Source organism: Excalfactoria chinensis, unplaced genomic scaffold (assembly GCF_039878825.1).
Source record: "Excalfactoria chinensis isolate bCotChi1 unplaced genomic scaffold, bCotChi1.hap2 Scaffold_84, whole genome shotgun sequence".
Classification (NCBI taxonomy): domain Eukaryota; kingdom Metazoa; phylum Chordata; class Aves; order Galliformes; family Phasianidae; genus Excalfactoria; species Excalfactoria chinensis.
This window is the reverse complement of record NW_027315716.1, coordinates 268,956-282,485: the sequence shown is the minus strand read 5'-3', so window position 1 is coordinate 282,485 and position 13,530 is coordinate 268,956. Positions and strand designations below refer to the sequence as shown.

The 13,530-nt window shown below is 59.1% G+C and overlaps 1 protein-coding gene and 1 pseudogene across 1 annotated transcript; both read left to right on the top strand.

Annotated features, from left to right (window-relative positions):
* Nucleotides 1–13,530, top strand: part of LOC140265315 (ciliary microtubule associated protein 1A-like) — an 84,869-nt pseudogene that overhangs the window by 59,677 nt on the left and 11,662 nt on the right.
* On the top strand, nt 2,657–7,729 carry LOC140265336 (coiled-coil domain-containing protein 81-like). The gene is made up of 4 exons (XM_072361257.1): nt 2,657–4,354; nt 4,649–4,802; nt 4,989–5,245; nt 5,446–7,729. Exons 1-4 carry the CDS (start codon nt 4,034–4,036, stop codon nt 5,533–5,535), a joined length of 822 nt encoding a protein of 273 aa, XP_072217358.1. The 5' UTR covers nt 2,657–4,033; the 3' UTR covers nt 5,536–7,729.

Here is a 13,530-nt window from a genome sequence, read left to right as displayed (position 1 = left end):
AGGAAACAAAGAGAGCAGCAGCAACAATCTAAGGAGGAAAACTTCTTTCACTAACTGTGATCAGGGAATGCAAGGTAATCCAGGCCCCACAGGCCGGACAGCCGGCTTCTAGCCTGGCAGGGAGCCTCGGACAGGATGGGTTTTGGCCTGGCAGGGACCTCGGCCTGCAGGCTTTTGGCCTGGAAGGGCTTCCCCGGCCTGCAGGCCTTTGACCTGGCAGTGCCCCCCAGACCAGACAGCTGGCTTTTAGCCTGGCAGGGCCCCCCTAACCGGATTACCAGCTTCAGGCCTGACAAGGTAGCCCCCAACTTTGTGGCTGGCTTTTGGCCTCACAGGCCCAGCGGGTCAGTCAGCCATTTTGTTGCCAGGCAGTGAGCCCCAGGCAGGCTGGATGTTGGCCTGGTAGGAATCCCCAAGCCGGCCAGCCAGCTTTTGGCCTTGCCAGTGTTTGCTGGCCGGCGGCAGGCTCTTGGCCTGGCAGGGCTTCCATAGTCGGCCTTTGGCCTGGCAGGTGCCCTGCAACTATCTGACCAGATGGCTTTCACCCGAGGGCCTTCCTTGCCAGCTGGCTTTTGGCCTGGCTGGGACCCCATGTGCCAGCAGGCCGGCTATTGGCCTGGCAGGGCCCACTCAAGCCACCCGGCTGGCATTTGACCTGGTATGGCGCCTTGGGACAGCTGGGTTTTGGCCTAGCAGGGACCCCACAGGCCAGCCAGCTGGTTCTATCCCGGCAGGGACTCCTGGGTCTGCCAGCTGGGTTTTGGCCATGCAGGGCTTCCCTGTCTGGACGGCCAGCTTTCATCAGAGATTCCAGATCTTTCTCAAGGGCTGAGCCCAGCCTGTCTCCAGAGCCCCAAGACACAGCATCCAGGCAGCCACTTCTGGCCTGGGGCTCACTCCAACTTCTCGGACAAAGGGCACAGAAGATCAGGCCCAGAAGGGCCCGCCCAGCCAGCCTGCCGCCTTTTGGCCTGGCAGGTTTGGGGCCTGGCAGGGCTTCCCTGGCTCCGCCGGGTTTTTGTCTGGCAGGGCCCTCTGTGCCGGCTGCTTGGCTTCTGGCGTGGCAGGGCACCCCGGTTCCTGTTCAGCTTTTGGCCTGGCAGGGTTCCCCTGGGTCCCCCAGCTCACAGGGCTGGCCCCTCTCCACATCAGCAGAGAGCCCCGGGGCAGCCGCTCAGCTGTCTGTGGGGAAGGCTGCATTACAGCCCAGGCTCCTGGCTCAGCCTTGAGGGATGCGGCCCCAAAGCCATCAGCCACTCAGGCGGACCCCTCCCGCTCTGTCCTTTCAGTGTTCTGCCACCCATCCGGGCAGTGCCTGCAGCCCCAGAGCAGCCGATGAGCTGCCAGCTGCAGGGCCAGGAGGGAACGGATAACCAAGAAGGGCTGGGCCGAACAAGACGGGTCAAGTTCCTCGATGAAGAAGGAGGAGCAGGGGAAGCTGAGTGTGAGGTTGCACTGCCCGAACTGCAGGAAGATGAGACCCCACGCAAACCATCCAGGCTGGCGCTTCGGGCATGTGACTCGGTGACACTTCTGAGGAAGAGGGTTGAGAAGAGCAGGGAAGAGTGGGAACAAGGCAAGGAAATGGCAGCAGCAACATCCCGTGGAGAGACCAGCCTGCCCGAGGAGTCCTGCGACAGATCTGTACTGCTGCCTCCCATAAGGGAAAAAACAGGGTCTCCCACTGAAAAGATGGCAGCAGCACCATCTCATGGTGAGCCCAGCCTGCCCAAGGAGCCCTCTGTTGTCCCATCTGGGTTGCTGCTGCCCATAAAGGGTGGAACAGGATCTCCCACCGAAGAGATGGCGGCAGCAGCATCTCGTGCTGAGTCCAGCCCACCCATGGAGTCCCCCACCATCAGATCTGGGCATGGGATGCCCAGAACAGTCAGAGCTGCACTGACGGCTGCAAAGCAGCTGCTGTGTCCCTTTTGGGTTATTGAGACCCATTTGTGACATTCTAGCTACATATCCCAGGGGTTGGCAGCAGAGGATGGTTCCCTGACGGGGAATCGAACTCGGGCTGCAGCAGTGAGAGCGCCGAATCCTAACCACTAGGCCACCAGGGATATGTATTTTTCTGGAGTATGAACCTTCTAATATTGACAGCAACATTACAAAACCATGACAGCTTCCCAGGACAGACAGAGCTCCACTGGCGGCTGCAAAACAGCTGCTGAGTCCCATTTGGGTCATTGAGACCCATTTGTGTCATTCCTGCACACCACTTCCTTGAAGAAAAGCAAAGGAACAAGGAGAGAGAGTGAGGACTCTTCCAAGACCCCTTGCCTGTTTAGGAGCTGGAAATGTTTGAGGCAAGGGATAAAGACTGTCACGGCTTAGTAATATTTCCTCTTGCTATTCTACATCACTACATCATACTTAATATATACATCTACCTACAAATAAACAATATCAAAACACAATATGCACATGGATCTGTATACATATATATACACAGAGTTACCGACTGCACTGCCCTAGCGTCAAATTCCCTTGTGGTACACATTAAACATCCCCCCCAAACACTACACTAACCCTAACCCTTGTACTGCCTTTCCAAGCCCGTGGATTGGCCCACTGCCTTTTGGCCTGGCAGGGCACCTGGCCAGCTGGATTTTGGCCTTGGAGGGCTTGTGTGCTATGGGAAAGGGAAGGGAGGAAATGGGAGGGAAGGGGAGGGAGGGAAGGGATTGGAGGTGTCCATGGGTGGGGATATGCAGCCCTTGTTCTGGGTGATGGGTAGGGGGTTGGGGCACTGAGGCACGCGGCCTAAAGCAGACCCAAAGGAGTGACAAGTGGCTGCAATAAGAGAGGGGCTAAAAGTAGGGTGTTGTGGTCACACTGTGTCCATGCAGAGGCGGATCAAAGGGTGAAGGCTTTGGGAGGAAATGTACGGAGGAACTGAGAGAGAGCAGAGGGAGGGTACTGGGGTTGATGGCAGCATGAGGAGCTCCATCCTTTAGGACTTTGGAGCAGATGATGAGAGAGGGAGGGGAAGCCCACAGGGGTGCAGGACATGGTGTGCATGGCATGGAGCTGGGGAGGCCTCCCAGAACTGTGAGGTGGCCAGTCCCTGCTGAGCATGAGAACAAGGACACGGACACAGAGAGTGTAGGTTTGCTGAGGGATTTCTTGATCATCAGAGGGTGTCGCTGATCATCGGGGTCTTCACTGCTCACCAGAGGGCAGCACTGGTCATCAGAGGATGTCAGAGCGCTGCACTGGCAAGGAGGAGCCTTGTCCCTGCAGGGTTTGTCCCCAAGGACTCGGGGCAGGAGAAGGACTGGCAGCAGCCAAGAGACCCGGGGCAGGACGTGGATCCCCTGGGGACAGAAGCCACATCCCCTGTCCCACCTGCATGGTGACTCTGGGCCATCCAATAGGGCACTCTGAGCCTGCCCCATCCAGATCCGTTTCTCTGCACAGCCCCATAGAGTGCAAAGGAAGGGCTGGAAGTGACAGTGCCCAGGTCCCCCTGGAACAGGCCACGGACAGTCCCCTCCATGCCATCCATTAATTCCCAGCCCCTGATGCCCGGTCCTCAGGGCTGCGGAGACACCCAGGGTCCCCCAAGTGCCCTGTGGTGCAGGGACCCATTGTGAGCACTAGAACAACGTGGCCAAGTCACGGTCATGTCGCCTGCTCAGCCCCAACTGCCCCCCATTGCCTTCTTCCCCTTCCTGTTGCCCACCCATGGCAAGAGGGAGCCCAACAGAGGCTTTGGAACACCAGGGGTGTCCCCAAGGCCCAGGGGAACTGAGAGAACAGCAACACATTCCAGCCCCATCCTCACCCCAGGGTCATCCCTCAACTCACAGGGCCAGGAGAGGGAGAAAGCAGAGATGGGTCAGCAGTGCCAGGCGGGGCAGGCAGCAGTGCCAGCATCATAATGGGCAGCTGGCCATGATGTCACCGCGTTGCCGTGGTGGCGTTTGTGACACGGCCAACCCGAAGGGGGGTATAGGCAGAGCACGGAGGTGGGTCCTGCATCCTGAAGGAGCATCTGGTACAGAGCAGACGCATCTGAAGGATGAGCTCCAGCATGGCTGTCGCCAACAAGGAGCAACATGGGATGAGCGAGGACGGCCCCATGGTGGGCCGTGCCTCCAGACAAATACGCAGCGAGACTGAAGGTACACGGGCCCACAGCCACCACGGGAGCGGTGCTGCAGCCAGTTTTGGGATGGAGATGGCACTTTCCATCTGCCACCTCCATCCTGCCCAGCAGTGGGAGGGGTGCCGGGAAGGGGCAGATGCAGAGTGTGACCAGCTTTTCCTTTCATCTCCAGAGCGAGTTGCCGTCTGGGATGCGGTGGCCACCTTCATACACGAGCAGCTCCTGGTGCACAAGGTGCGTTTGTTGGCTGTCTGGTTCCTCCTCGCCCTGTCTGGCTCAGCCTGGACTTCCTCTGAGTCTTGCCCTGCACACACAGCAGGAAACTCACCCTGTGTTTCGCTGCTGAGCTGCGTTCGGGAGGGAGGGCGAGGGGAAGGTGCAGCCCCAATGCTGTCCCCGCTGCGCTGGCTTGTGCCTCTTGAACAGCAGGAGGGGGCTCCTGAGCTCTGTCCCCGCACAGGACCAGCTCCAGCTCTTCCTCCAGCCAGCCCTTAACTCTTCCGCCCTTTCTTCCTCCTCCACTCGCAGGGGGTCTGGATTCCCACCTTCGGCTCCTTTGACACCGTCTCCAAGGAGATCGTGACGGAGGACAGGACCGTGACTCTGTGCTGGCCCGTGTTTCACCTGGCCAGCAACCTCAGAGCTAGGCACCACCTCAAGTCCCGCAGGGAGTCCCTGCCAGGTAGGATGAGGGGGGATTAAAGCTCTGCTGGCTTTGTGGACGGGGCAAAGAGGGCCACCACATCCCATCTCAGAAGCAGACCTCCCACCAGAGGAGCCCATGCAAACGCGGGGCTGATCTGGATGATGTCCCTTAGAAGGTGGAACAGCAACCGTATCATCAACCCCGTCCCTGGTATTTTTTCAGCCCACAGGAAGCTGGAGCTCCTGAAGTGCAGTCAGGTGGCCGCAGACGCCTCTGTGAGCCGGCAGACAGCGCAGACCTGCATCCAAAGCACCGTGTCGCTGCTCTCCGGCTGCCTGCAGAATGGGGAGAACGTTGCCGTTGTCCTGAAGGGCGTCGGAGTGCTCCTCATTGACGGGCTGAGCTTCGAAATGAAGTTCTATTACGACTTCCTTGAGAAGCTGTCGGGGAAAGAGAACTTCAGGAGAGCCGTCCGCAAGGTGAGCCGTAGGTTTCTCCATAGCCCGGGCAGTGCCGTGAGCCTCACTCAGCCCGCACACGGCCCACCAGGACCTGGGCAGCTGCTCGAGCCGTGCAGGTGCTGCGGTGCTGTCAGCTCTCCCTGCCTCGGGCTCCTCGTGTCCCCTGTGCCTCAGCCATGACCAGGACATCTCACAACCTCCCTGTTCCTCCCCTGCAGGCCCCCTCGCTGCTGGACATGGGGGTGTCCCGTGCAACACCGCTGGCTTCCCTGGTGTTCTCTGGCTGCCTTGTCGTATTACCCAAGTGAGTATTTTTCTGCTGCTTGATGCAGCTGCTCAGCTCTCATTCTGTAGCACTTGTGCCTTGTGTCCGTCAGTGTCCTGCCCAGCAGGACGTGCCAAACAATCACAGAACAATTGGATCAGGAAGGAACCCCAAAAGAGCACCCGGTCCCACTGTCCTGCGGGGAACAGGGACACCTACCTCCAAATGAGGTTGCTCTGAGCCTGGTCCAGCCAGGCCTTGAATGCCAGTCCCGACACCCAGCATCTCTCTGGGCAAGACATCCCAGTGCCTCACCACCCTCCAGCCAAAACCTTCCTCCCATCCAAAGCCAGTCTTCCCTCTTTCCGCCTGAAACTGTTTCCCCTCCTCCTATCCCAAGTGACCCTGCTAATGGCTTTAGAAAGCCTTCATGCAGCACGAAAACGTGCCTGTGAGCAGACGAGCAGAGAGAGAGCAGCAAGGATTGCTGTTGCACTGCATCACACCGCTCACTGCCTTCTCCTCGCTTACAGGTTTCAAATGGAGTTGGTACCCAAAGTGCTGCCCCTGATACACCACAAGTCCTCCGGGAGCACCTCTGGGGCACAGAAGCCAAGAAAAGATGAGACGTTGCCACCTCTTTCCAAGGGCAAGAAAGGTAAAGTGGCTTCCAGGTCCTTCCCCTTAGGTTATGGTTGGCCTGTCCAAAAGGAAGGTGCTGGGTGTGACGTACCCCCATCCCTGGCTATGGCAGGAGGATGTGGGAATCTCAGGCCCTGCTCTTCCTCAGTGGAAGGTGCTGCAGAGCTGAACTGTAGAGAGGAGGAGTGGGGACAGAGATGGATTCAGGGGGGGTTCTGGGAACAGGCCTGAGTGCTGCTTGTGAGCGAGCCAAAGGCTTGACGGCGAATCTCCTCTTCCTTCCCAACTGCAGTGAGATTTGATAGCACTCCAACCTACATCCGACGCCTGAGCTCTGCAGGTGTTGACGGAGAGCTGTTCCGAAGGATAAGGAGCAAACTGCAGAAGGAGAGCATTGCCAACAGGTGAGGATGGAGGTGTATGTATGTGCATGGGGCTGAGCCAACAGGAGCCCTTTCCCTAACACCAAAGGGTCGCTGCTTGTTAGTGGCCGCCCGAGAGTGCTGGGATGGGGACACCAGGATCCCCCCAGCTCACAGGGCTGGCCCCTCTCCACATCTCCGGAGAGCCCCGGGGCAGCCGCTCAGCTGTCTGTGGGGAAGGCTGCATTACAGCCCAGGCTCCTGGCTCAGCCTTGAGGGATGCGGCCCCAAAGCCATCAGCCACTCATGCAGACCCCTCCCGCTCTGTCCTTTCAGACTTCTGCCACCCATCCGGGCAGTGCCTGCAGACCTGGGCCGAACAAGGTGCGTCAAGTTCCTCGGTGAAGAAGGAGGAGCAGAGCAAGCCCAGCGTGAGGGTGCGCTGCCCAAGCGGCAAGAAGCCAAGGCCTCACGCCGCCACTCAGCCTTGAAGAAGACAACAACAGCTTGCAGCCAAGAGCCGCCATCTTTCTCCAGCCTGCCCTTGCAGACCCCACGCAAACCATCCATGCTGGCGTTTCTGGCCTGCGACTCGGTGGAATATCACAGGGAGAGGCTTAGGAAGATCAGGAAAGAGCGGGAGCAAGCCAAGGAAATGGCAGCAGCAACATCTGGTGGTGAGACCAGCCTGCCCGAGGTGTCCTCCCACAACAGATCTGGATTGCTGCCACCCATACGGGAAGAAGCGGGGTCTCCCACTGAAAAGATGGCAGCAGCAACATCTCGTGTCGAGCCCAGCCGGCCCGAGGAGCCATCAGTTGTCAGAGCTCAATTGCTGCCGCCCATAAAGGATGCAACAGGGACTCCCACTGAAGAGATGGCAGCAGCAGCATCTCATGGCGAGACCAGCCTACCCAAGGAGTCATCCACCATGGGAGCCAGATTGCTGCCACCCATAAGGAACGAAGCGGGGTCTCCCAGGTGTCCGGCTCCAAAGACCAAAGCCCCACCCCGCAGGAAGGGCACACCCTACCCACGTTGAAAGAGTTGACTCCCCTCCTGTTTGTAAACTCCCCTTCTGTACTAGAAAGCTGCAATGAAGTCACCCTGCAGCCTTCTCTTCTCCAGGCCACACAAGGAGATGTAGAGTGAAATGCAGAGGGGCGAAACAGCCAATAAAACCTCATCACGGGCTTTATATACCCTAATAAACCCTATCCCTTATAAACCTCAGCAATGTCTGTGCGAGTGTCATTGTGTCTTGTTAAGGCAGCCCATGCAGGGAGCGTGGCAAGAGCCAAGACCAAGGTACCGGCCCCGGGGCACAAAGGATGTCAGCGGGTGCCATTTTTTATCTGGATCAATCTGCCCGTGACAGGGGTGGGGGAAGAGGGGCAGTAGGGCTGTGGGGCCCCCGACAAATGGGAAGGGAGTAGGGAAAGGGGTAGGGAGATGGGAGCTGGGCACAAGGAAACAAAGAGAGCAGCAGCAACAATCTAAGGAGGAAAACTTCTTTCACTAGCTGTGATCAGGGAATGCAAGGTAACCCAGGCCCCACAGGCCGGACAGCCGGCTTCTAGCCTGGCAGGGAGCCTCGGACAGGATGGGTTTTGGCCTGGCAGGGACCTCGGCCTGCAGGCTTTTGGCCTGGAAGGGCTTCCCCGGCCTGCAGGCCTTTGACCTGGCAGTGCCCCCCAGACCAGACAGCTGGCTTTTAGCCTGGCAGGGCCCCCCTAACCGGATTACCAGCTTCAGGCCTGACAAGGTAGCCCCCAACTTTGTGGCTGGCTTTTGGCCTCACAGGCCCAGCGGGTCAGTCAGCCATTTTGTTGCCAGGCAGTGAGCCCCAGGCAGGCTGGATGTTGGCCTGGTAGGAATCCCCAAGCCGGCCAGCCAGCTTTTGGCCTTGCCAGTGTTTGCTGGCCGGCGGCAGGCTCTTGGCCTGGCAGGGCTTCCCTAGTCGGCCTTTGGTGCCCTGCAACTATCTGACCAGATGGCTTTCACCCGAGGGCCTTCCTTGCCAGCTGGCTTTTGGCCTGGCTGGGACCCCATGTGCCAGCAGGCCGGCTATTGGCCTGGCAGGGCCCACTCAAGCCACCCGGCTGGCATTTGAGCTGGTATGGCGCCTTGGGACAGCTGGGTTTTGGCCTAGCAGGGACCCCACAGGCCAGCCAGCTGGTTCTATCCCGGCAGGGACTCCTGGGTCTGCCAGCTGGGTTTTGGCCATGCAGGGCTTCCCTGTCTGGACGGCCAGCTTTCATCAGAGATTCCAGATCTTTCTCAAGGGCTGAGCCCAGCCTGTCTCCAGAGCCCCAAGACACAGCATCCAGGCAGCCACTTCTGGCCTGGGGCTCACTCCAACTTCTCGGACAAAGGGCACAGAAGATCAGGCCCAGAAGGGCCCGCCCAGCCAGCCTGCCGCCTTTTGGCCTGGCAGGTTTGGGGCCTGGCAGGGCTTCCCTGGCTCCGCCGGGTTTTTGTCTGGCAGGGCCCTCTGTGCCGGCTGCTTGGCTTCTGGCGTGGCAGGGCACCCCGGTTCCTGTTCAGCTTTTGGCCTGGCAGGGTTCCCCTGGGTCTGGCTGCCTGAGATGATCGGGCGAGCAGTGGGGGTGTGATTGCTGAATGCAAGGGGGTTATTGAATGCAAGGGCTTTCTAAGCCAGGCGAGTAACAAGCAGTCTTGTTGAGGAAGCTTGTTCCCTATGAGGTCTTCCCTCAGAGACTCTGAAGCTTTTGTTCAGAACTCAGTTGTCCGTATTTCTTGTTGGTGATGTTTCGATGCCCAGAGGTGACCTGCAGGAAAAGGCGCTGGGTGCTGAAATGGAAGCCGGGGCTTCTGTGTCCCAGGAGGCAGGCGTAGTCAGGTCCCCATTAGAGCCTGCTGTTGTTGGTGCTGAGCTCAGAAGATCCCTGAGTGTGCCGCTGCTTGCTGCGTGCGCCAGACCCAAGGTGGGATTCCCTTGTGGAAGGAGGGGGAGGGTGAAGGAGGCTGAGGACCCGTTTCTTGGGGTCTGCTCCTCTGTGCCCTCATCCTATGCAGAATGCCACTCCCAGCAGCACAGGTGCCATTTTGGAATCTTCCCCATGTCACAGCTGTCACCTTGGTTGCTGCTGCCCCACCTGGATAGCGTGGTTTTAAGTGGGAAGAAGGAGCTGGGGGCCCCAGAACCAAAGAGGAGGAGGGGTCCCGCCATGACCATCAAGTGGAGGAGGGGGAAGAGAGCCCGTTTCCATCATGCCTGGACCATCCTGGTGACCACCAACCATGTGGAGCCAATGGAGGTGGATCCACCTCCGGATGAGCCTATGGAAGTGGACCCACCTCCAGAGAAGCCCATGGATGTGGATCCGCCTGCGGACGCCTGAGCTCTGCAGGTGTTGACGGAGAGCTGTTGCGAAGGATAAGGAGCAAACTGCAGAAGGAGAGCATTGCCAACAGGTGAGGATGGAGGTGTATGTATGTGCATGGGGCTGAGCCAACAGGAGCCCTTTCCCTAACACCAAAGGGTTGCTGCTTGTTAGTGGCCGCCCGAGAGTGCTGGGATGGGGACACCAGGATCCCCCCAGCTCACAGGGCTGGCCCCTCTCCACATCTCCAGAGAGCCCCGGGGCAGCCGCTCAGCTGTCTGTGGGGAAGGCTGCATTACAGCCCAGGCTCCTGGCTCAGCCTTGAGGGATGCGGCCCCAAAGCCATCAGCCACTCATGCAGACCCCTCCCGCTCTGTCCTTTCAGACTTCTGCCACCCATCCGGGCAGTGCCTGCAGACCTGGGCCGAACAAGGTGCGTCAAGTTCCTCGGTGAAGAAGGAGGAGCAGAGCAAGCCCAGCGTGAGGGTGCGCTGCCCAAGCGGCAAGAAGCCAAGGCCTCACGCCGCCACTCGGCCTTGAAGAAGACAACAGCTTGCAGCCAAGAGCCGCCATCTTTCTCCAGCCTGTCCTTGCAGACCCCACGCAAACCATCCATGCTGGCGTTTCTGGCCTGCAACTCGGTGGAATATCACAGGGAGAGGCTTAGGAAGATCAGGAAAGAGCGGGAGCAAGCCAAGGAAATGGCAGCAGCAACATCTGGTGGTGAGACCAGCCTGCCCGAGGTGTCCTCCCACAACAGATCTGGATTGCTGCCACCCATACGGGAAGAAGCAGGGTCTCCCACTGAAAAGATGGCAGCAGCAACATCTCATGTCGAGCCCAGCCGGCCCAAGGAGCCATCAGTTGTCAGAGCTCAATTGCTGCCGCCCATAAAGGATGCAACAGGGACTCCCACTGAAGAGATGGCAGCAGCAGCATCTCATGGCGAGACCAGCCTACCCAAGGAGTCATCCACCATGGGAGCCAGATTGCTGCCACCCATAAGGAACGAAGCGGGGTCTCCCAGGTGTCCGGCTCCAAAGACCAAAGCCCCACCCCGCAGGAAGGGCACACCCTACCCACGTTGAAAGAGTTGACTCCCCTCCTGTTTGTAAACTCCCCTTCTGTACTAGAAAGCTGCAATGAAGTCACCCTGCAGCCTTCTCTTCTCCAGGCCACACAAGGAGATGTAGAGTGAAATGCAGAGGGGCGAAACAGCCAATAAAACCTCATCACGGGCTTTATATACCCTAATAAACCCTATCCCTTATAAACCTCAGCAATGTCTGTGCGAGTGTCATTGTGTCTTGTTAAGGCAGCCCATGCAGGGAGCGTGGCAAGAGCCAAGACCAAGGTACCGGCCCCGGGGCACAAAGGATGTCAGCGGGTGCCATTTTTTATCTGGATCAATCTGCCCGTGACAGGGGTGGGGGAAGAGGGGCAGTAGGGCTGTGGGGCCCCCGACAAATGGGAAGGGAGTAGGGAAAGGGGTAGGGAGATGGGAGCTGGGCACAAGGAAACAAAGAGAGCAGCAGCAACAATCTAAGGAGGAAAACTTCTTTCACTAGCTGTGATCAGGGAATGCAAGGTAACCCAGGCCCCACAGGCCGGACAGCCGGCTTCTAGCCTGGCAGGGAGCCTCGGACAGGATGGGTTTTGGCCTGGCAGGGACCTCGGCCTGCAGGCTTTTGGCCTGGAAGGGCTTCCCCGGCCTGCAGGCCTTTGACCTGGCAGTGCCCCCCAGACCAGACAGCTGGCTTTTAGCCTGGCAGGGCCCCCCTAACCGGATTACCAGCTTCAGGCCTGACAAGGTAGCCCCCAACTTTGTGGCTGGCTTTTGGCCTCACAGGCCCAGCGGGTCAGTCAGCCATTTTGTTGCCAGGCAGTGAGCCCCAGGCAGGCTGGATGTTGGCCTGGTAGGAATCCCCAAGCCGGCCAGCCAGCTTTTGGCCTTGCCAGTGTTTGCTGGCCGGCGGCAGGCTCTTGGCCTGGCAGGGCTTCCCTAGTCGGCCTTTGGTGCCCTGCAACTATCTGACCAGATGGCTTTCACCCGAGGGCCTTCCTTGCCAGCTGGCTTTTGGCCTGGCTGGGACCCCATGTGCCAGCAGGCCGGCTATTGGCCTGGCAGGGCCCACTCAAGCCACCCGGCTGGCATTTGACCTGGTATGGTGCCTTGGGACAGCTGGGTTTTGGCCTAGCAGGGACCCCACAGGCCAGCCAGCTGGTTCTATCCCGGCAGGGACTCCTGGGTCTGCCAGCTGGGTTTTGGCCATGCAGGGCTTCCCTGTCTGGACGGCCAGCTTTCATCAGAGATTCCAGATCTTTCTCAAGGGCTGAGCCCAGCCTGTCTCCAGAGCCCCAAGACACAGCATCCAGGCAGCCACTTCTGGCCTGGGGCTCACTCCAACTTCTCGGACAAAGGGCACAGAAGATCAGGCCCAGAAGGGCCCGCCCAGCCAGCCTGCCGCCTTTTGGCCTGGCAGGTTTGGGGCCTGGCAGGGCTTCCCTGGCTCCGCCGGGTTTTTGTCTGGCAGGGCCCTCTGTGCCGGCTGCTTGGCTTCTGGCGTGGCAGGGCACCCCGGTTCCTGTTCAGCTTTTGGCCTGGCAGGGTTCCCCTGGGTCTGGCTGCCTGAGATGATCGGGCGAGCAGTGGGGGTGTGATTGCTGAATGCAAGGGGGTTATTGAATGCAAGGGCTTTCTAAGCCAGGCGAGTAACAAGCAGTCTTGTTGAGGAAGCTTGTTCCCTATGAGGTCTTCCCTCAGAGACTCTGAAGCTTTTGTTCAGAACTCAGTTGTCCGTATTTCTTGTTGGTGATGTTTCGATGCCCAGAGGTGACCTGCAGGAAAAGGCGCTGGGTGCTGAAATGGAAGCCGGGGCTTCTGTGTCCCAGGAGGCAGGCGTAGTCAGGTCCCCATTAGAGCCTGCTGTTGTTGGTGCTGAGCTCAGAAGATCCCTGAGTGTGCCGCTGCTTGCTGCGTGCGCCAGACCCAAGGTGGGATTCCCTTGTGGAAGGAGGGGGAGGGTGAAGGAGGCTGAGGACCCGTTTCTTGGGGTCTGCTCCTCTGTGCCCTCATCCTATGCAGAATGCCACTCCCAGCAGCACAGGTGCCATTTTGGAATCTTCCCCATGTCACAGCTGTCACCTTGGTTGCTGCTGCCCCACCTGGATAGCGTGGTTTTAAGTGGGAAGAAGGAGCTGGGGGCCCCAGAACCAAAGAGGAGGAGGGGTCCCGCCATGACCATCAAGTGGAGGAGGGGGAAGAGAGCCCGTTTCCATCATGCCTGGACCATCCTGGTGACCACCAACCATGTGGAGCCAATGGAGGTGGATCCACCTCCGGATGAGCCTATGGAAGTGGACCCACCTCCAGAGAAGCCCATGGATGTGGATCCGCCTGCGGACGCCTGAGCTCTGCAGGTGTTGACGGAGAGCTGTTGCGAAGGATAAGGAGCAAACTGCAGAAGGAGAGCATTGCCAACAGGTGAGGATGGAGGTGTATGTATGTGCATGGGGCTGAGCCAACAGGAGCCCTTTCCCTAACACCAAAGGGTTGCTGCTTGTTAGTGGCCGCCCGAGAGTGCTGGGATGGGGACACCAGGATCCCCCCAGCTCACAGGGCTGGCCCCTCTCCACATCTCCAGAGAGCCCCGGGGCAGCCGCTCAGCTGTCTGTGGGGAAGGCTGC

What these genes read in the sequence shown, in the direction of transcription:
- LOC140265336 (XM_072361257.1), top strand. Translation starts at nt 4,034, where the DNA reads ATGAGCTCCAGCATGGCTGTCGCCAACAAGGAGCAACATGGGATGAGC. An exon ending in CCGCAGGGAGTCCCTGCCAG is followed by an intron (nt 4,803 to 4,988) that starts GTAGGATGAGGG and finishes GTATTTTTTCAG; the next exon opens with CCCACAGGAAGCTGGAGCTC. An exon ending in TCAGGAGAGCCGTCCGCAAG is followed by an intron (nt 5,246 to 5,445) that starts GTGAGCCGTAGG and finishes CCTCCCCTGCAG; the next exon opens with GCCCCCTCGCTGCTGGACAT.